This window comes from Amblyomma americanum, chromosome 6 (assembly GCF_052857255.1).
Source record: "Amblyomma americanum isolate KBUSLIRL-KWMA chromosome 6, ASM5285725v1, whole genome shotgun sequence".
NCBI classification, from domain to species: Eukaryota; Metazoa; Arthropoda; class Arachnida; order Ixodida; family Ixodidae; genus Amblyomma; species Amblyomma americanum.
Genome location: NC_135502.1, coordinates 98,688,520 through 98,708,420, shown reverse-complemented (window position 1 = coordinate 98,708,420; position 19,901 = coordinate 98,688,520). Strand labels below are relative to the sequence as shown.

Below are 19,901 nucleotides of genomic sequence, written 5' to 3'. Positions count from 1 at the left end.
ATGCTGCTTTCTGGAGGCCTGGGTATACTTTATAGGCGGAAAAATATTTCTCTTGAATCGAAAATAGGAGTGGTGCTGGAAATGCCGAAGAAGCACTCTTAGTTCTATTCTTTTCAGTTGCTTTTCAACAGTGCGGACGACGTTATGAAGTGCTGCGTCATGTACTACTTGTAAACAGATTACCACGATGTACCTCCTTCAGGGCTGGTGAAGTAGACCATGATGTATCGGACGGACCAGGCACCGATGACTCGACCGGCACCCGTGTTTTTCACGATGACGCTGAGCCGGTTGCCGGTTGAAAACACCGGGCTCGGGTTGACGTCACCGCACACGTGGGCCAGGACACGAGAGGTGGCGCCACCGTCGCGCACCTAAGGTAGAAGAGGCAAAGACCGAGAGTGATGTTAGTGTAATGAAGAATGCGCGAAGCGTCAGTGCTTTTAATGCTTTTCTACTCGCGGGAAATGTAATTGTTTTTGGGTAGTGAAGTAAATTTTTTTTGCCTCTAAAAGAGAATCCTTGATGCTATAGTGTATAGTGTGATTTTTCTGAGTAAGAAATTTTCTTTCCGGTGGTATTACTCCCAGTCAACATGCTTATTAAAGCAAATAGAAAAACTTACACAAAAAATTTCTAACTGGAAAGGAAAAAAACATATATAGACATCAACATTTCTTCACACAAGGATGATAAAAATTTAAGAATATGGTTTTGTATGTGAGGGATCAGTTCAATATTTCAGCAAATGTTTATGCACAGAATTTCTTGAGGTAGATAAGAAAACGTTAGCCCTAGTGAATATCATTCCACCGTGGAAAACATTTGCTTGATGTTGTGAAGCGCAGACTGGCCGCGCATGTCTCAGAAAGCATTTGTTTTATGCTTGACTTTTCTTTCCTCGCAGCGAATTTTACATTTTTCTATTTTTCTGCACATTTGTTCATTTGTGCTGTAGAACCAGATGAGCATCTCCGGGCCAGTTTGACACACTTTCACTGTCCGGGATAAACTCTGACGAACCAAAGTTGTTTTCTGAGTCACTGCTGCTGTCATCGCCCAAAAACTTGCGCGCAGATGCACCGGAGTTGGTATAAACGCGTTGTTCTCGTGGAGCAGCGGCCCGCGCCGTCGATGCGATCATAGAAAATATACGAGTGCTCATCACCTGACTCTGCTCTGTGCCGCTGTGAAGCCACAAGTCTTGTGGCATCCAGAGTTGGCGGTTTTCAGACTCTAGCCCAAAAGACAAGCGGTCGCTGGAAGATTCGGCCTTTGTTGCGCTGCTCAGTCGCAGTATAAAGCGTTAAGTGTGCCCTTGCAACAAGCAATTGGCAATTTTTCGTACGGCTTTATGAATCCCGATGAGCACACGTTAGCTGTGGTTGAAATCGCTCTGAATAATTTTTTTTCGTAACGGCTCATAAATATGGCGTAGGTGCGCATTACGGTAACCTGCCATACACGATCTCTACCCATATCAATAGCCTTGGGTGTCTCAGGACTGAGGTGTCGAGTATCGTCCCGGCACATATGATCCATGGTATGTAATTTTTTCCTTCAAACTAAAATGAATCATATCAGAGATGCGTGGGGTTCAGGATATTGGTTAAAAAATGCAATTAAGGCCCCCATTTGGGTAGGGTTCCGGTCTGTTTGACGAGAAGCATCGCTCATGAGAGCGCAACAATTAAGCCACCGATGCATAGGCTGTCTTGTGATTGTCTGGCAGTGTCTGCTTCAGCCACAGAGTAGCGTCATTGGGGAAGATGTGAAGAAGCGAAGTTTATAGGGAGCGTATGGTACTTTTCATTGCGGGTATTTCTCTGGTACCTTAACAAATTAGCGCATATTGATTTTATTCGCTGGTTTCTGCTTCCCGAGCTGTTAAACCAAAGCCCCATTACAAGGCCATTCAGGTGTCCCCATATATGTGAGACAGATACTGCGCCATTTCCTTTCCCGCAAAACCAATTTTCACCTATAGGTATCTGTAGATGGATCCAATATTCATTAATCAGCACGAACATTTTTCATTGCTCTCCAGTAGTGTTGCTTTGGTTTTTACGCTCCCTATGATCTTCGCTTCTTCACATCTTTCCCAATGACGCTACTCTGTGGCTGAAGCAGACACTGCCAGACACTGCGAATATCGATTTTATTCGCTGGTTTTATTCCCGAGCCGTTAAACCAAAGCAGCACTACTGGTGAGAGCAATGAAAAATGTCCGTGCTGATTAAGGAATATTAGATACATCTACAGAGACCTACATGTGAAAATTGGTTTTTGGGGAAAGGAAATGGCGCAGTATCTGACCCATGTTAAGGTAGCCATACCAACTGCAGGCTCTCAATAAAGTTGATTCTCTCTCTCTCTATCTGTCTCACATATAGGGGGACACCTGAATGGCCCTCTAAGGGAAGGGATAAAGGAGGGAGTGAAAGAATAAAGGAAGAAAAAGGTGCTGTTGCACATGCGCATCAAGCCGTTGCTACACTTCTGAATGGGTATCACTCGAGATTCGACTGCTTCGCGTTTTCAAGGCTACAGCGTCTGAGACAAAAGTAAGTGTGGACACGATGAATTCCCTTCGTGCCTGAAATTTTTGTTTCTTGGCGACTCAGCTTCGGTGGGAGATTATGGAAATGCACGTTTAAGTAAGCAAAGGGAGTAGGAGGAGCCATTCAACGTAGTCATATACAAATGCAGGCTCTCCTCAGCGTTCGCTACGCCCAGAGGACGGAGTTTTGTGCCAGGTAAAACACTGCAGGAACGGATATTCACTTAACGCCGGATCCGCAACCACTTTTGAGTCATTCCAAACTCCAGAATAACTAAATATGTACTTTCAAAGGCAAGAGCCCACTGAACGAGCATCAGTGCAGTACATGGATGCAGAAAGCAACATTTGCTTACTGTGGCATTCGCTAACATAAAGCGGAAAGCTTACCATGCATGCCTACTATTGAAACCACTTTGGAGTACCTGCATGTAGGCGTTTTGGCACGAGTTGTTCAGAGTGCTGCCCACATGGAAGCGGACGAAGTAGAAGGCCAAGGCCGACGTCGATGAGGTATTGACCGGCGCGATGGTCAGGACTGTCGGATAATCATCTATGGTGGTCCAACCCGGATAGTCGACGTTGTGTATAACACCGCTTGGCTGGCTGTATGTCAAGTTGGCGTCTGCGAGTGGACCGAAAAAAGTGTGTTCGAAGCATCGCACCCGCTGTATTGTCCGCGCGTTCGACAATATTTAACAACTCTCACGGCTGCAAAGCTATGACAACAATGCATTAGCTGAAGCTTAAAAAAAGAAGAAAAGTGTTGTGGTTATTATGTGGGCATCCTTAACTCTATACGCGATATAATGTATGATGAATGTTTTGTTATGAGACGCAGTAAAATAATCTATATCATGTAGAAAACGAATTCAGAGGACTAGCGAACTCATTTACATAGCTCTGAGCCATATAAGGCACAACCTGATATCACAAAGGTAGTCTCATTTAATGTTGTTGTCAGCGCTTGGAGAGATTCTGTTGTTAAGAATGCGACATTTGCAATGAAGCAAAGGTTACACAGGTACTTAGTTTTTTACAGGCAATGCATATAACTTCGACGTCTTTAAAAACAAGTACTGTTATCTTAAACTACTTTAAACATTGTCCAATGGCATTAACGTGCGAATGTAGCTTCGACTATAGCAAAACTTTTGAATCCTTTCTTGACAATTCTGCACAACAACCTGACACTAGAGGGTCCAAGTATAAGCACTTCCAAACAACCTATTGTTCGCATTTTAATTTTGTTTCTTGACACATTCATCGGAAAATTTCGAAGCGCCGCAATCCGATAGTTTTGCTCGCGCTTATGAATGAACCAAGCATGCAGGTGGATGAAGGGGGCCTTTGCATGTAAGGGCTGCACTGTCTCTCTTACCCTGCATGGCGCCGTACTCCAGTTTCAGCTTGGCCTGGCCTCCGCGGCGCCCTGTGTCCAGCAGAAGCTGCACGCGGCTGGCCGAGGCGTGCGGCTTGAGCCACTCCTGCGGGACACTGTGCCCACACAGCCGCACAGGCGGCTGCTGCAAGTACTGCACGGAGCAAGGGGAGAAAAGCACAGAAGGGAGCGCATCATTCCGAGTTTGGCAAAAACAGGCTCTTTACATCATGCACGTGGTTCTGTACACTGAGGTTTATGCAGCGACACCCGCCAGTCTTCCCAGCTGCGCCGAAATGACGGCCATAAGTTGGCAAAAAAGCAGACATTTTCTGTGTTCTCCGATGTCAAATATGTTAGTTTTTCATATATTGTCACGTGCCTATCACCGCGCGGCCTCTGCGCTTAGTCAAAATGGTGACAAAGCGGTGGTTAGCTTGAGAGGCGCGCGGTTTAGACCTGGCTCTCGGATTAAACAGGACCGACCTCGTTCTTGGGTTCTCCCCTACACCTACCTGCACGGCTCTCCTTGAGTCGTGACAATATATCTACACCGTAAAGAGCCCTTCATGTATTGCCAGAATGGTGAGTTGGGTTATATCGTCGTGTTCTATATTGGCAGCAACTTGAACAGAGCTAGGGAACAAGACTGTCAGCTCCGTCCTGCCTCTACGCTCTTGTTTCGTCTCTCCTTGCGCTGCTGCCTGCATGGATGCGTCGTGTCTCGCCTTGACTAAGACAGACAAGCACTTCGTTTGTCTTCTGCTTCTACTTCATCTACACTTACACTACGCTTGAACTCCACCTGCGTAAAACTAGTACTGCACTTCTCTTCTGCATCTCTTTCATGCACACTCGCAGTACATTCGCACTACATTTGATCTACACTTGCTCCACACTAGTATTTAAGTATTTAATTTGCCTTTTGCTTCTCTTACAAGCACACTTGCAGTACATTTGTACTACACCAGTATTTCACTTGTCTTCTGCTTCTCTTTCATGTACGCTTGTAGTACATTTGCACTAAACTAGTATTTGACTTGCCTTCTGCTTCTATTTAATGCTAATTTACAGTACATTTGTACCACGTTTGTGCTACACTAGTATTTCAATTGCCTTCTGCTTCTCTTTCATAAACACTTTCAGTACATTTGCTCTACATTTGCTCCACACCAACATTTCACTTGCCTTCTGATCCGTGATGAGAGCCAGGTAAGCGCCGTCCTCGCATGGGAGGCTCATCTCCTTCAATCTAATGGTGACATCTCTAAAGGCACCCTCGCCGTCGAATAGCCGCCCCTGGCTTATGTCCACCGATTCCTGGGCCCGTAGCACCCACAGACAACGAACATTGGCAGGCGCAGCTTTGGGGAAGCCCGGACTCTCCAAGGTCTGCCAGGCATCGCCGCTCACGTTGACACTGCCACCGCACAGCGCTACGTATGGATAGAGAGAGTGGGTGACACAGACGGACTCACACTTTGGGTGCGGTTATGCCGCCATGAATACGCGTGGCTAACAAATCACCTCATTATAGACACGCCTTTGTACCAGTTTTTTGTGTTCTAGAAGCAGCTTGTATTGAGGAATGAGGGCACTCATCTATAGTGTATGCCGTTAAGTGAGCTACACCCGTACTAATGAAAGGAAGCACGTGGCAGCAGTTTTATTGCATGCGTAAGTTCTGGATTATGGTGACTGAGTTTCACTTCGTGAAATCGTAACGGCCTCTCAAGGCACTGTTGCCATGTTTTTCAGCTTCGGACTGCAATATTACCATCACTACGGCAAACGCGAACGAGCTGTGGGCGCCTTGTATGCAAGGAAACCATAAGTTTTGGTTTATGGTGAAAAAGGAAAGTTACCCAGAATTCTTGTAGAAGAGAATTAGTGATCATTTCCAGCGACAGAGTGAATATTAGCATACCAAGACCATGGTCGTATGCTGCACAGAGTGATTTGGAGTGGTGTGACTAGGCCGGGGAAATGCTAAGACAGAGTGGAAGCGGTCGGTACAATACTCGAACTGCTGGAGAGCATTTCGAGAGGCCTCAATCCGGCGTATGGATGATATCACCAGTGTACAACGACAAAAACTCAGCAACGGTTGATACCACTGTAGAACTGGCGGGCGATCATACGAGGTGATGCGACAAATATGCGTTAGAAGTAAGGGCTGTACATATCGCTTTTTCATTGATCGCTTTCCCACAGTGTCTTTGAATTGGATTTCTCCTTCGCGTTGCCGCTCTGCTGCTGCGCAGGCTTCCGGTGGGTGGTGCTAGAGAGTGGGGTGGTGGGTGGCGTTTCTTGCAGGTGGAGGCTTCATTTAGGGAGGCTCCACTTGTCTGGGCTTCATACTCCGTCGGTATGGGGGAATACAGACCATACTGCTAACTCTGTACAAGCGCAGTCGCTTTTATTTGTGATTACGAGTGCAGCTATGAGAAACATTGGGTGCCAGCAGGCTCTCTAACTGGCCACTTATGCCGTTAACCGAGACTGCAGTTATGCTAAGGCTCCGACATGCGCGTAGATGTACTCACGCGGCAGCTCGCGAAATGCAGCAGCGAATCCGGGCCCTTCTCCGGTGGCCTTGGTGACCAGATGCACCAGCAGTGTGTTGCCTGCAGAGCGGAGCGGTGCTTCGGGGGGCCTCTGGCCGCACAGACGCGTCAGGGGCTCCTGCTGCTCGTCCAGGGAGTCCCACACCTGCGCACGCCCGGCACGGTTGCCGAACACGCAGATGCTCATGCCCATTATAGGTATACCGGCCAACTGCACTCTTATTAGGGCTATCAAGGGAGCACCGTGATTGTGAAGTAGTACATCACAAAACCCTGGCCGCTGCTGAGACTCTGTCTCAGTCATACGCTTGCCAAAGGTACCTGGACCCTTTACACCTTGCGGTACCAGTGAAAGCAACCCCTGTCACTAGTCAAAATCCAAAAGCAATTTAAACAGACTGTGCACAAGCTGCCTAGTTGCTGGTACGCGCCTCATAGACGTTTCCATTTAGTGTTCCATGTTCACTTTTGGTTGAGTTCATTTTTAGACATTGTTAAACACGCAAGAGATCATTTTGAGTCGTGAATTTTTATGCATGGTCGGTTTCTGCCGTTCTGTGCTGCCAAAGGCAACCGAATAAACGCAAATTCAAAACGTAACATGGACATTTCCTTGCCTTCGTGCTTTTTGACGGATAATACCGTAGTGGTGGCACAGTGGTATGAATATCCGCCACGTATGTGGCAGGTGCGGGATTCGACCTCAGTGCCGTCGTGCACCCACCACCATTCATACAATGAATGCAAGCTTTTTCCTGGGCTGGTGCTCGGCTAATCTTGGATGAAATGCTTGAGAAACACCTTGTGTCATGGCACTTTTTGGCCAAACGCTGCCCTTGCACAACAAATATTCCTCATCATCATGTTGACGAGATAAGGATGCAGCCAGTTGCCATCCCAGGGACGGTTCTCTATACAAAAATTTTCCGCCTACGCAGATATCGCAACTACACCAAGTTAGAACTTGAGGGACAATAATGACCGTGTATATACGGACTCTCATAATGGATTTGATTTCGCGATGAAAATCACCCCAAAGCGCCTGTTTTGAAACCTAAACTAACCCGATCCCGAATCTTAACTTCGCCGCAAGAAGAAAACGCAGTTCCTGCATACCGTGCTCGATTTTGCGTTAGTGAAGAGCACACTACTGACAGCGTGCAATCTAGACAAATCGCTCTTTGTAGTTAAAAAGTGTCGTTTTCCCCATTCGTTTCTTTCGTTACAAGGTTTTCGTCCACTGACAGGTCATCCGAGCTTTGGCAAGCTAAGTGCGTTACGGTAGTCTTCTAGTGAGAAAGACCGGAGGCCAAGGAGAATGGGGAGCTCATCAAGAGAGGAAAGACATGGTTGCACTCCTCATGGGTGGCCACCAGAACTTTGAAACGAGTAAAGGAATGAGGGGGACGTCATAATATTGTGAGAACGCAAGAACCTTCCGCCTCATTTTTCTCATTCTCTCCTTTCGCTCCGCCATTTCCCGCTCTCAATCCCTATGAGTTCAGAGGAACGCGCACCTCGAGGAAGTCGGTGCTGCCAGCGGTGCAAGGGAGGGTTCCGCTGCCCAGACTGAGCGCCGTGACGTTGAGCTCGAGACCGTAGCCGGAACGGGACACCAGAGTCCAGAGGCAGTTGAGCGGGCCGCCCGGGTAGCTGCCCGAACTGTCTCGGCTCGGAGGGGCCAGCGTCCCAGACTCCGTACGTAGAGTGCCGCCACAGCCTTGGTTCACGCCTGTGCATATCAGGTGGACACCGTCCGAGAGATAGAGGGAGACTTAGTACTGAGAAAGGCAAATGGAATATACAGCTTAGCGGTCTCATGTTCTCTCTTCTCATTTAAGAGCACAGCGATACTCTCAGCACCACCAGCCTCATTGTCATGCAAATGATAAAGCGGGTAATCGACCAGTTCTTGGATCCTGACTTTGCGGTTTACAGCTTGTTCCACAACAGACATATTTAGAACTGGGGCTGGCTAAGTCTGAAGTGCAGGTACCAACAGAATAAGATTATGGGGTGGAACCATAAGGTTACGGGGTGGAATGCAAGCGCTTAATAACTGTGGGGCAGCGCAATGGCAGGTGTGAACGAAAATGACAGGTGTAAAGTAAAACGGTAGAAAATGAGCAGCGTGGATTAGCACACGCAATGGGCGTAAGGTATGAATGGTTCAAGGAACAGAGCGGGTGCTGAGGGAGGAAGAAGTTATGGACGGCAAGAAGTATGCGGATTCATGTGTCTAGGAAATTTGCAGGAATAGGCTCGGCGTGGTTAGAGTAGTACATGAGTGGTTATTGGATGGATGGCAGCTATGCCGCGAGAACTCAATGGGGCCAGCCCGTGTGCTACTTGCGGAGGTTGTGGGCTTTCTTTCACCGGAGTCATGTTGTCACTTTTCGGACCTTACATACTTACTGTACACCTGAAATGCCCCTATTAGGGGTATTACATGAGTATTACATGCCACAAGTCAAGCTTTCTTAGACATCACGTTTAAATGTGAGGAAAACGTGGAATGCTTTACGATACTGTTATGAACATATTTATAGGAGTAGTCTAATCTTCAAATGCATTGCAAATTCTTGCTCTTAAAGTTTGTCCTGCGCTCCCATTGAGCAGTTAAGACGGCCTTTAAATGTAATGGTGTGTGCCTTTAGCAGACAACTCTAGCTCGCCGGTAGGGATCTGCGGATATCGTGATTTTTGTGATGCAATCTTACGATATAATAATAATAATAATAATAACTGGTTTTTGGGGTAAAGGAAATGGCGCAGTATTTGTCTCATATATCATTGGACACCTGGACCGCGCCATAAGGGAAGGGGAAAGGAGGGAGTGAAAGAAGAAAGGAAGAAAGAGGTGCCGTAGTGGAGGGCTCCAGGATAATTTCGACCACCTGGGGATCTTTAACGTGCACTGACATCGCACAGCACACGGGCGCCTTAGCGTTTTTCCTCCATAAAAACGCAGCCGCCGCAGTCGGGTTCCTGCGATTTTATGGAGGAAAAACGCTAAGGCGCCCGTGTGCTGTGTGATGTCAGTGCACGTTATGAGAAAAAATTGCATTCGTAAACAACTCCTGTTGAAAGAAATGGTCTAGAATTTCTGGGTATGCACTATATCCCATCCAAAATGAGACTCTTAGAGCTTCTTGTAAACGGTAAAACGTCACACGGAGGAAACAACTGCTTGCTTCTTCAGTGCGGGTACATTCAAGATGCGCTTGGAGACCCTTCACATCGTAGCTGTTGCGTACGCTCTGAAAAGGTTAATTTGTCATAATTTTTGTTTAGCAAAATGGGTGAGAGTAAAAACGACATGCTGCGATGCTGTTTATAAGACGGCCTAAATCCTAGAACTGTAGACTTGAATTTGCTTTTGCTTTTCAAGAGAGCACCGGCCAGCCCACGTGTCCATTCATAGTATCGGGCTTTGCTATTGGATCAGATCTGTACCACTTTGTCTTGAGCAAAAAAGAAACAGGTTTTGGGACTTGGGGAAACTGAAACGCCGTGCTGGTTGTTAGCAAGCAAAATGTCTGAAAACACCCCTAACCCAACGTGCTGCGGTAGAAGGCTCTGAAGCCGCCTCCGACCAGGTACATGGTATTGACGGCCAGCACAACGGCCATGCTGTTGCCGGTGCTCTTGAAGGTGTCCGGTCCTCCGTGCCTGCCGCAGAATAAGGCGATGGGCGGGGCGTCTTCGCTGTCGCCGTCCAGCACCTGTACGTGGCTGGCGACGAAGGCGTCCGTGCAGTCCGCATAGTGCACCGCGTGCTGTTCGGCAGCCAGCGCCAGGCGCAGCTCGACAGCCCGGCCCTCGGGCACACGGATTCGCCACGTGCAACGGGACTGACCCCCGGCCTCGGCCACCGACGAAAGTAGACTGAACGTGCCGCTCTCCGCGGTCAGGTTGCCGCCGCAGCCTGCACCACACGGGGGAGGAGGAAAGTGGAATTGAGGACAACAAAAATGCTTGACTGGCTGACGAACTTGTTATAAACAGCGCATTAAAACACCGGGGATCAGAAGAAAGAACAGTAAAGAAAGAGTGCACTGTTCTTTCCTGCGATCGTTTGTTTTTTTAACTATATAGTTATAGAACTAGCCCACCCTTGAATTTCGGCAATAGAAAGATTCGTTGAATCGTAAAAATAACTGAGGCACACCCCACGTGAACCATAGTCAGGGTACCACAGTCCAGAGGTCCATAGTTTCGGGCGACCGTTTCCATCCTCACCACCAGCCAAATTTGGTCGGTGAAAGCAGAGTCAGCCGAACTATATTCCTAGGAGCTAGGCAAGTGTTCGAGCAATGCATTGACACTGGAAAGACAGGAACCAGAAGTTTGGTAGGGAAAGCAGTTCTTGTGTTTAAAACTCATCAACGAGATTGATCCACCTTTGGGTAACATGTGCCAGCCAGCAACCGATCTCTTGTATGAATAGGTATCCTCGAATTTGTAAAAGTCCTAGATACCGCACAACCTCGCTGATTATTTTCGGCAGCGTTAATTGTGAAATTAAAAAAAAGACAGCTGATGCTTATTAGTAGGATACAACTTAAAAAAACTGCACTTGTTAACACTGGGCCACGATCCGCGGCGTACTGTATTACACCCCTAGCCAGCCACAAAATAAACGAAATCAGCTGTTTAATGTTGGACTTCATTAAACAAACCAGGTATCAAAATTCATGAGCATATAACTCTTTTCTCGTGATTAGCTTATTGTTTAGGTGTCGAGAGAAGTTTTTACAACGGACTACTTTTTTTGTCGTGGAGGAATTCTGTGCGGCGGCCCTGAATATGGGCGGAGCTTCACTGCAGACTTAAGTTGTATCCGACTATAGTTAAGCAGCGTGCCAGATACGGAAAGCGCACTCGTTACGTCCGCAGATAGATTTGCTTACCACATTGAACTGTGTGGCTCACCTACTGCATAAGAGGTTATCATGCCATGAAAATAAGGAAAAGTGAGAGGAGGGCACTGCATTTGGAGAAGAAAAAAAATAAGGACAGCACTGGGTTTACCAGTAGCATTGACTTGCTCCTTGCTAAGCTATTGTCCTTGTTCGTAGGAATGTGCCCAACTTCCCTGGACTTTAGCAAGTAGAGCCATCTGTCGGCTGACAGTAGCGAACACCGCGTGACTCAGTAAGATTAGCGCGCACCTATTTGTCAGAAAAACTTGAGGGGACACTTAAGCTCCGTCTCAAGGGCATGGCGCGGTGGCGTTAATGGGTCCGTGCAGCGGCCTGGGTCCGTGCAGCGGCCTCTTTGTGTATCACTTCGCAGACACGGACACTGCTCTTTCTGTCACTATCATAATAACGGTTAACCTACCTTCAAGGCAACTTCGGCAGTTTTTGTAGCTCCATAAATTTCACTGAAGCACTGCCGTTTTCTGGTCATTTGTGCCAAATTTCGTACCCGGACGACGTCTTGTTGAAGCGCAAAAGGAATTTTGAAATTTAATATTTCATGGCATCAGTCCGGCCGATTTCTACGGACAACCTTGCATGTGTGACTTCACAGTTTGGCACGCTCAATGATATTCGCTCTGCGTTGGCTGAAGGACCAAATTTCGCTCTTGTTTTTGGACACTTCCTACAAATACGGCCCGCGCTGTCGCTTATAGCCGCTATTTTAGGCAATTAATGCGCCCACAATAAGTTCTGGGACAGTATCTATGACGTTATAATTCGTATGTCGTGACGTATACGTTTCACTGAAACCCATTTCAGGTTTCGGTTTTCTTGTTTCTATTATCTGAAAATACATCGTGGTACTTTTAAAAATGCTTTCCTCTAAAGAATGTGGCGGTATCATCACCTCAAAATGTTCAGAAAACCTCCATATATAGTTACCCCTTAAGAGTAGAGTGCAAAAGCATTAGAGATCCTTGTCACGCAAGTACTCCTTCTCTCGTTCCGGTATTGCCTACATGTAAGTATCTGCAGAATTGCTGATTGCTTACATTCATAGATCGCGAGGAGTCCTTGCACCAATACTAGGGCATTGGTGCAGCCGTTAAGCGATGTACCACTGCCCCAGTCGGTGGCTGTTTCAAGTACAGCCACCAGTGGTGCTTGTGAGACCCAGGTTGTTCTTCTCGAGCTCCCGTAAGGCTCATGCGCTGGCAGCTAAATGGAATTTGTTCTGGCTAATTTTACTGCCACGTTCCACAGGGGGCAGGTAGTTTACAGTCCGGAGGGTAGGTTGCCACTTGCCATGGGGGCCAAGTTGTGACGACCTCACAAATTCAAGTGACCTATCTGTACTAGTAATTAATTTAACTGCCCTCTGCCATGGTGGTCAGAGTTCTCATAATCTGGTAGGCAGGTTGTGATGACGTCACAAGGTCACGTGACATTTGTAGCAAGTGGGCCACCCGCTTTTTCGGCACTTCAACGCTGTCGCGTTAAGCGTACTGAGTGCTGTGAGTGCTGCTAGAGCATGTGAATATTGATGGCTTACTCTTCCTACACGCAGCGAAGTATTACTTGTAAGATGCCTGGCGCGCTCACGACTACTGACGGCCATAGAAAGTCAGTGCACTCTACCGGTTTTACCAAACATTAGAAAATCCTTTGGTAATTTTGGGTGTTCAGCGCCTGCGATGCGTGGTGACAGCCGCGACAACTAAAGCTGGCAGCGGCTTAGCTTGGCTATGCCAGGATATATGTAGCGCGAGCACGTAGCACACGCATATACGTACCGGCACGTAGCATACACGTAGCATAGCTTGGTTAGATTTGGTTAATCTTGATTGCAAGTGCAGGTTAGTCTGGTTGTATGGCTAGTTGTCACGTGGTTCGTCACGTGGTGCGGTGCGACCACGGTGAATGCCAGCACGGCAAAACTACAAGTTCGTGGCCAATAGTGCTTTCACACTATAAGGCATTTACTCAATTTTTCTGGATTTGTAATGAAAGCTATATGGAGTTCTTCTTTGTCTCGTCTTATTTGTTTACCGAATACGATTTCGCATTACGAGTGGGGAAGCAGACACGAAGACAACTTCGTGAAAAGTAGTTAGTGAAACGTAATGTGTTGTCTACATGGATTATTTTGCCTTTGGAGTCGTTGTTATTACTTTAACGAGAATACATAAATAACTTCATCCCTTGCTAAGTTGATGAAGCTAGTAGAAAGTCTTGAATACATATCTCGGACAGATAGGCAGAAAGCACAAAAGTAATTCAAAGACGCCTGCAACACGCAGGAATTTCATGCCTTAAAACAACAAAACGCACTAGAATTAATATGATGTTTTATCCGCCACTGCTACGATTCGTCAGCAGGACGCCTCAGCACGTGCAGCAACTCTTCAGATGTGGAGTCATCGCTCACCATTGTACGAAAAACAGTAAGTGCTCAGTGGTACCCAATGGAAACTTGCACACTCACGAGATATGCGGTACCACAGGCGGAATCCCTTGCCGGCACTGCTCCAGTCTGTGCGGAACATGACGAGCACCGAGGAGGCGACGGAGTAGTTGCCTGGTGCACCGCTGGTGCCACACCAGGGGCCCCCCAGAACAGGAGACGAAGTTGTGTTGCCCTCGTAGATAGTCAGGTTGTCGTACTTGCAGCTCTCGGCGTCTGCACGCACAGGTGGTGTTACGTCTTTCTCGCAAACGAAGGCATGAGAGAATAGTACTGGCATTAGTAGTAAGGCTGTTCAAGCAGAGAATAAGTTTTTCGGCTCAGTCGTCGTACTGTTGCGACGCTATTATGTAGAGAAAGTAAATATTGGTCGCTTATACGAAATTTCTGGTTCAGGGAAAGAGAACCAACAAAATGCAAATTAGAATTGTGATGGCCGGTTGCTTTAAAATCATGCAGTCTACGTGGGTTCTCCGTGTGTTGATATCACAACCGCTCAAGCCTGTCTTAACTTTTCACGTCTGAAACCAGCTCCTATGTTGTATGTAGGGGAGGAGGTGCAAATAATTATTGGCTTGGTGTCATTTACAAGCCTACTAACCTAGCCACGTAAATACGTTTTCTTTCTCTTGTTACGCTGGCTTCAGTACACCAGTTTTTTGCGCTAAAGTATTTTTGTGCGGTCTAGTCGGTCATTAGTCGGCCCGCACCTTAATATGGTTTATGGGGGTTTAACGTCCCGAAGCGACTCAGGTTGAGAGAGACACCGTAGTAGAGGGCTCCGGAAATTTTGACACACCTGGGTGGTCCTTTCCCATCCAGGTTCTTTACCCTGGGGTTCTGTAAAGTGCACTTACATCGTACAGCACACGGGGCTCTAGAATTTCAACTCCATGGAAATTCCATCGCCACGGCCGGTATCAAACCCGCATCTATCGGGTCAGCAGACAAGCGCTATAACCACTCAGCCACCGCGGCGACTTTTTAATAGGTTTCATATCCGTACACTGTGTGCGAGTGCTATGAGACCAATACCTCTCCAGCGGGAACAGCCAGTTCCTTTCTCGAACCTCCAGGTTGCGGCACTATCTCTGGCAAGGCTCTTTATTAACGTGCAGCCGTGCTTTTGGTTTCACCTGAGCGTTTATCCACCGAAGAAGTAACCTCCATTTTACATTACATACACAATTTTCCATTTATAACTTAGCCGTGTCATGTAAGCGGTGCCGACTTAGGAAATGCGCTGCGAAAAATTGTGACGCAAACTGAATATTCTACTTTCAAGGTTTGTTTTCTTTGCTCTGAAGTCAGAAAGATGACCAACGCGGACGTTTGTCATAATGTTCTGTAGCTCCAAACTAATCTTTTTTTTCTTTATAGCTTGGTCTGTTGAACACCCCTTCCCCTTGTGATCTTGAGGACACCGTCAACACCACAAAACCCATTGTTATTGGTCGCATGGCTCATTCAACACTCATCGTTGCAGTTAAATAAACTCTCAACTGAACCACCGAGAAAATTCTCTCGTCACATCCTTTCTTCCACGTTTCACTATAACGTACAGCTCACGTTGAAACTCAAGTAACAGTACGTGAACGCCCGTTTAACTTTTTTTGATGCAAAAGGACCAACCGCGGTGTGATAGATTACCACCAGTGAACACAATTCCATCGCGACGCCAGCGAATCAGATATGTCAAGTGGATTCTAAAGATTGCGCCTTAGTAAACATAGGTTTCCAGTGTCTCACAGTTGCCCGCATTCTCTGCACTAGCGTTCATAATTGAACATGTAGCAAAACTTCAGTGCGTAGGTTCGTGACCCCGAAACAAAGGTCTGCTCGCTCACTCTCGAGCTCGAAGTTTTCTTGGTCGAAGTTGAGCTCTACGTGGCTGCCCTCAGGTACCACGATCAGGTACGAGCAGTTGAGGTTGTTGGCGTAGTTCTCCGGGAAACGCGGGGAGGTGATGACGCCTTCGTCGTCTTCGTACCGGTCGCCGCATGCTGTGGAAAAAAAAGGAAAAATAAAACGAAGACTGCGACACTTTTGTTTTATTAAAACCATTATACTTGTCAGCGAATTCAACGATATCCGAACAGGAGAAGGCAAAAGAAGTTCCGAGATGCCTGACGATTACCAGCCCTCCTCAGGACCCATTTCAAGATATTTTGTCAAGTTATTCCTTCTTCTAATTCGTCTTCCTATCCCCGAAGTTATCCGATGTTATCCACCTGGATAACGAAGGCAACATTTACCTTCCAACTTACGCGGCCATGCATACAGTGCACGGTGCACGTTGCTATAACAGTGAGCGTTTTTGAATACATAGGCGGTCTTTGTTGTTATTCAGGTGTGGTCGAGGCTAGTTCTGCGCTGCGGATGCAAATGTGATGCGAGAAGTGACGGATGTTAGATTAAACGTCGATCTGATGTGCAAGCCATAAAAATCATTTCTGCTTAAAAAAATAAACACTGTTGTGCGTGCTTGCCTTTGCTGATGGTCATGCTGAAGCCATCGCCCTCAATGTCCCCGTTGGAGCGGAACAGCACTCTTGCGCGGTGGGTGGACGCCTCGATGGGCGCGGGCATCTCCAAACCACAGTAGCGGCCGACGGGAGTCGACTCCCACTGGCCATCCATGCGCTCATTGAAAACCTGCAAATGGCGGATAGCTTTAGCGTCCATTTCCGTCTTCTAAAATTCCATGTACTTTTTTCTGATTTAAATATTCCGTGTTTCCTTTTCTCGTTTTTCCTTCCGTGAAATGGATGATGACTAAATGCCACTTTTTACTTGCCTTCCACGAAATCAGCTTGTACATAAAAGATCAGTACTCGTCTAAACACTTTCTGTTTTCGTGACACCTTTAAAACTCTTATGCGTCTCACAAGTTATGCTGATTCTTCTTCCACTGCCTTCAGCCAACAACGTTCGTTCTTGTGTGCCTTATTCCATTGTACCCTGTTGCAAACGGCGCTTAACACGCTATGGGCATCGATAGATATGCCTTTACCACGAACAGGTGCGTCCGATGCAGTGGAGACACGCCCTTCTTCAAAAGGCGTCGCAAAAACCGTATGCGCTTCGTACATTATACCACGATCCCCTCGGTAAATACCAAGGATTACAGATAACGCGCGGCTCTCAAGCAAGATGGAGACTGTGGCCGATAGCGGTTCACCCTTGTGCATTCGCCGCTGATCAGAGCTTCCATTCACGCGCACGTCGCAGACAAAAGAGCTTTCTTTCTCTTTTAGCCTATATTGTGCTGTTCCTCCTATATAAGCCTGCATACAGGGGAGACATTGAAAATAAGCACCGAGATGGACGGCATGCTTCTCACCTTTACATAATTGGAGACAATGAATAGCTGTCTAGGAAGACTGAGACCGTGGCTAAAGACAGTTAACCCTCCAACAGCCTATTCTTTTTTTACAAGTGGACGTTGCAAAGACAACGTCTTTGCCCCTAACCCATTTACTGCTCCTCCTCTATGCGTCCCCACTGCCTCCGTCGCAGGAGCGTAAGGCTTCGCACCTGCAGGTAGTCGGCAATGCAGCCGCTGCTGGACTCAATGTCGAAGCGACCCCGGAAGCTGAGGAGCGCCCGGTAGCCGCTCTGCACGTCCACCGTCCAGTCGCACTCGGTGTTGGGCGGGTACCGGTTCGGGTAGCCGGGGGACTCCAGCCTCTGCTCTCCACGGCCGTGCACCAGGCCGCCGCACGCTGCGAACATCACACATGTTTATTCCACAACGAAGGCCGCTTTCTCAGAGGAAGTGAAGGCAGGGCAGAGAAGCTGGCCTGCGGCAGATTGCTTTGGCACGCTACTGTACAAGGAGTTTTAGGGAAGGAAAAAGACGTAGATTCATAATAAAGAGAGAGAGAGATGAAGAGGCAGAGGGACAGAAGGGTGTTCTGGTTGGCTACCCTGCACAGGGAAAGAGGGATAAGGGGATTGAAAAGGGAAAGAGAGAGGGGTGCGAGGGGCATTGTCACAACTAGTCGCGACCGCAGCGGTTCAGCGTGCGCTTCGCATGCGGGAGGTGCGGGGTTCGATCCCCAGTGCCGCCGGGTACCCGCCGGTTATACAATGGGTACGAGCTTTCCCTCGCCTGGTGCTCGGCTTAATCAGGGTGAAATAATTCCTGACTTCTAATTTGCGCCCAAGTACAGCTGTTCTCTTTTATGTTTTGCAAATTCGTTTTTCTGCACTTCCGTGTTTTCATTAATGATGATCTTGTGCTTTTTGGCTGTCCTGTTTTTGTGAAAACAGTAACCTGACTATGTGTTCGCATTTTTTTGTGTATGTAAAGATTTCCAACTGAATTTGCTCCTTTTTTTGTGCATGTAACGATTTTGGACTGAGTCCTCCCCCGTGCCTTGTAATGGCTGCATGGGCCTCTTAAAGCTGTGTACCTACAGCTTTTAGTCCAGGCAGCCAGCCAGAATTTTCTAGGAAATAAATGGAATAAATGAAATTGAATTGAATTGAAGATGTTTTGACCCAACGTTGAGCAAACGAAGATACCTTGTGCCATGACCGCAGATGCCCTTGCGCCATAAAAATCCACTGTCATCACTATCATCCTCACAACTGGTCCCTCAAGCCAGTCGCGCTCAAGAAGCTGACCAGTGCCTTGTAGGCCTTGAGGGCAGTCGATTTCCGTGGCCATGGCACCACAGAGCACGGGTGTGAGTTTGTAAATAAAGCTTTTTTATCACGGGCAGTCAGCAATCAAATACCCTATTGCACGAAGACCCGGATAAGCCCCAGATGATTTTGCAAGTGTAGTCATGTCTCGACACATATCTTCCCCACTCGGTGGCTTGTTGTCCAGACATGGCAGAGCCGTGACTAAAGTATCCCGTTTAAAGGTGTATTTGGAGGCAAACGCATAGTACTCTTCAGTCCACTGATCGGCGCATATAGCACAAATAGGAGCCTGCAAAGTAAGAAGGAACCGATAAGGTTCATATTTGTGACGACGAGAATAGAACGAAGGTGGACCCTCAGCCTGGTTACAATGCTTCAGCTCAAGGTCTGACTTTGTCATACAAACAAAGGAAAAAAAAAGGTCCAGCCGCCGGAACGCTGGAACCACTTTGGGCTCCATTTCTGTACATCGCTATAGTCCTCTCTGACTACTCATCTGTTCATAGGGCTCCATAGGAGTTTCTAATTGGAGGAACTGCGCTGTTCATTCTTCACATAGACCAAATGTATAGTGACAGAGGAAACGACATTACACAAATGGGACTATTCCGCAAACACTGGTACTTTTTTGCAGAAGTTCGCCGCACCTTGGGCCATAATCTTGAAGTCAACTGGTATGTATGAACTCTAGTTACCAGCCACGGAAGCCAGAAAATGTTTTGGGCGCCAAATAAATAAAAATTCAAACTTCGCGCATAATTGACAAGCCAATGTTCGTCATTTGAGTCTGCTATTGCAGGTTAATTGGCAAAAAAAAAGCTGCCTGGTCAGAGCACAAGCACGATTCTAGCGTAATGGGCTCTTGTTCTTGCAATAGAATCTAGGACTGAGTGCAGGTAAGCCGGTAGCGGTTGACCTGTAACGAGAACTTGATCAAGGTGTGCTTAATTCATGTGCTCCTCTGTGGCTCGCTTATGTGTTTGTCGCGTGGTGACTTGGATCGTGGCCGGCTTTGTAACAAGGGCTAGCTACGGCAGTCAGAAAAGAGAAAGGAAATGCAGAAAGAACAACATTAATGTGCCAGCACGCATCACAGAGTCGTCACCAGTCGTGAAGTGGCAACGGCAGTGCGAAATGTAGTATCGACATTGACCCAAGCAGCGACGTTCCATGCCGCAGCCGAAAATTCCCTCACTTAAACCCCAAACATCTCTCTTTAGGGTACTTTTTTCTGCAGCAGTTTCAAAAATCACTACAGTTTTCCGCCACTTCCGCCAAAGACGAGTTACAACAAGAGGGCGTTAAGAATACAATTTCACGAAATATTCCGCGAAAATTCGCTAGC

At 47.3% G+C, this 19,901-nt stretch overlaps 1 protein-coding gene across 2 annotated transcripts in view; it reads right to left on the bottom strand.

Annotated features, from left to right (window-relative positions):
* The window catches only part of LOC144093913 (cubilin-like), a 161,398-nt gene that overhangs the window by 6,631 nt on the left and 134,866 nt on the right, over positions 1-19,901 (bottom strand). For both annotated transcript variants that reach the window (XM_077627663.1, XM_077627664.1), the window contains exons 53-63: positions 17,438-17,625; positions 16,390-16,555; positions 15,748-15,903; positions 13,922-14,116; positions 10,065-10,436; positions 8,026-8,240; positions 6,488-6,653; positions 5,130-5,377; positions 3,942-4,095; positions 2,986-3,185; positions 194-374 (exon numbers count right to left, since the gene is read on the bottom strand). In XM_077627663.1, coding sequence (XP_077483789.1) covers positions 194-374; positions 2,986-3,185; positions 3,942-4,095; positions 5,130-5,377; positions 6,488-6,653; positions 8,026-8,240; positions 10,065-10,436; positions 13,922-14,116; positions 15,748-15,903; positions 16,390-16,555; positions 17,438-17,625 — 2,241 coding nt within the window. The remainder of the gene's footprint in view (positions 1-193; positions 375-2,985; positions 3,186-3,941; positions 4,096-5,129; positions 5,378-6,487; positions 6,654-8,025; positions 8,241-10,064; positions 10,437-13,921; positions 14,117-15,747; positions 15,904-16,389; positions 16,556-17,437; positions 17,626-19,901) is intronic.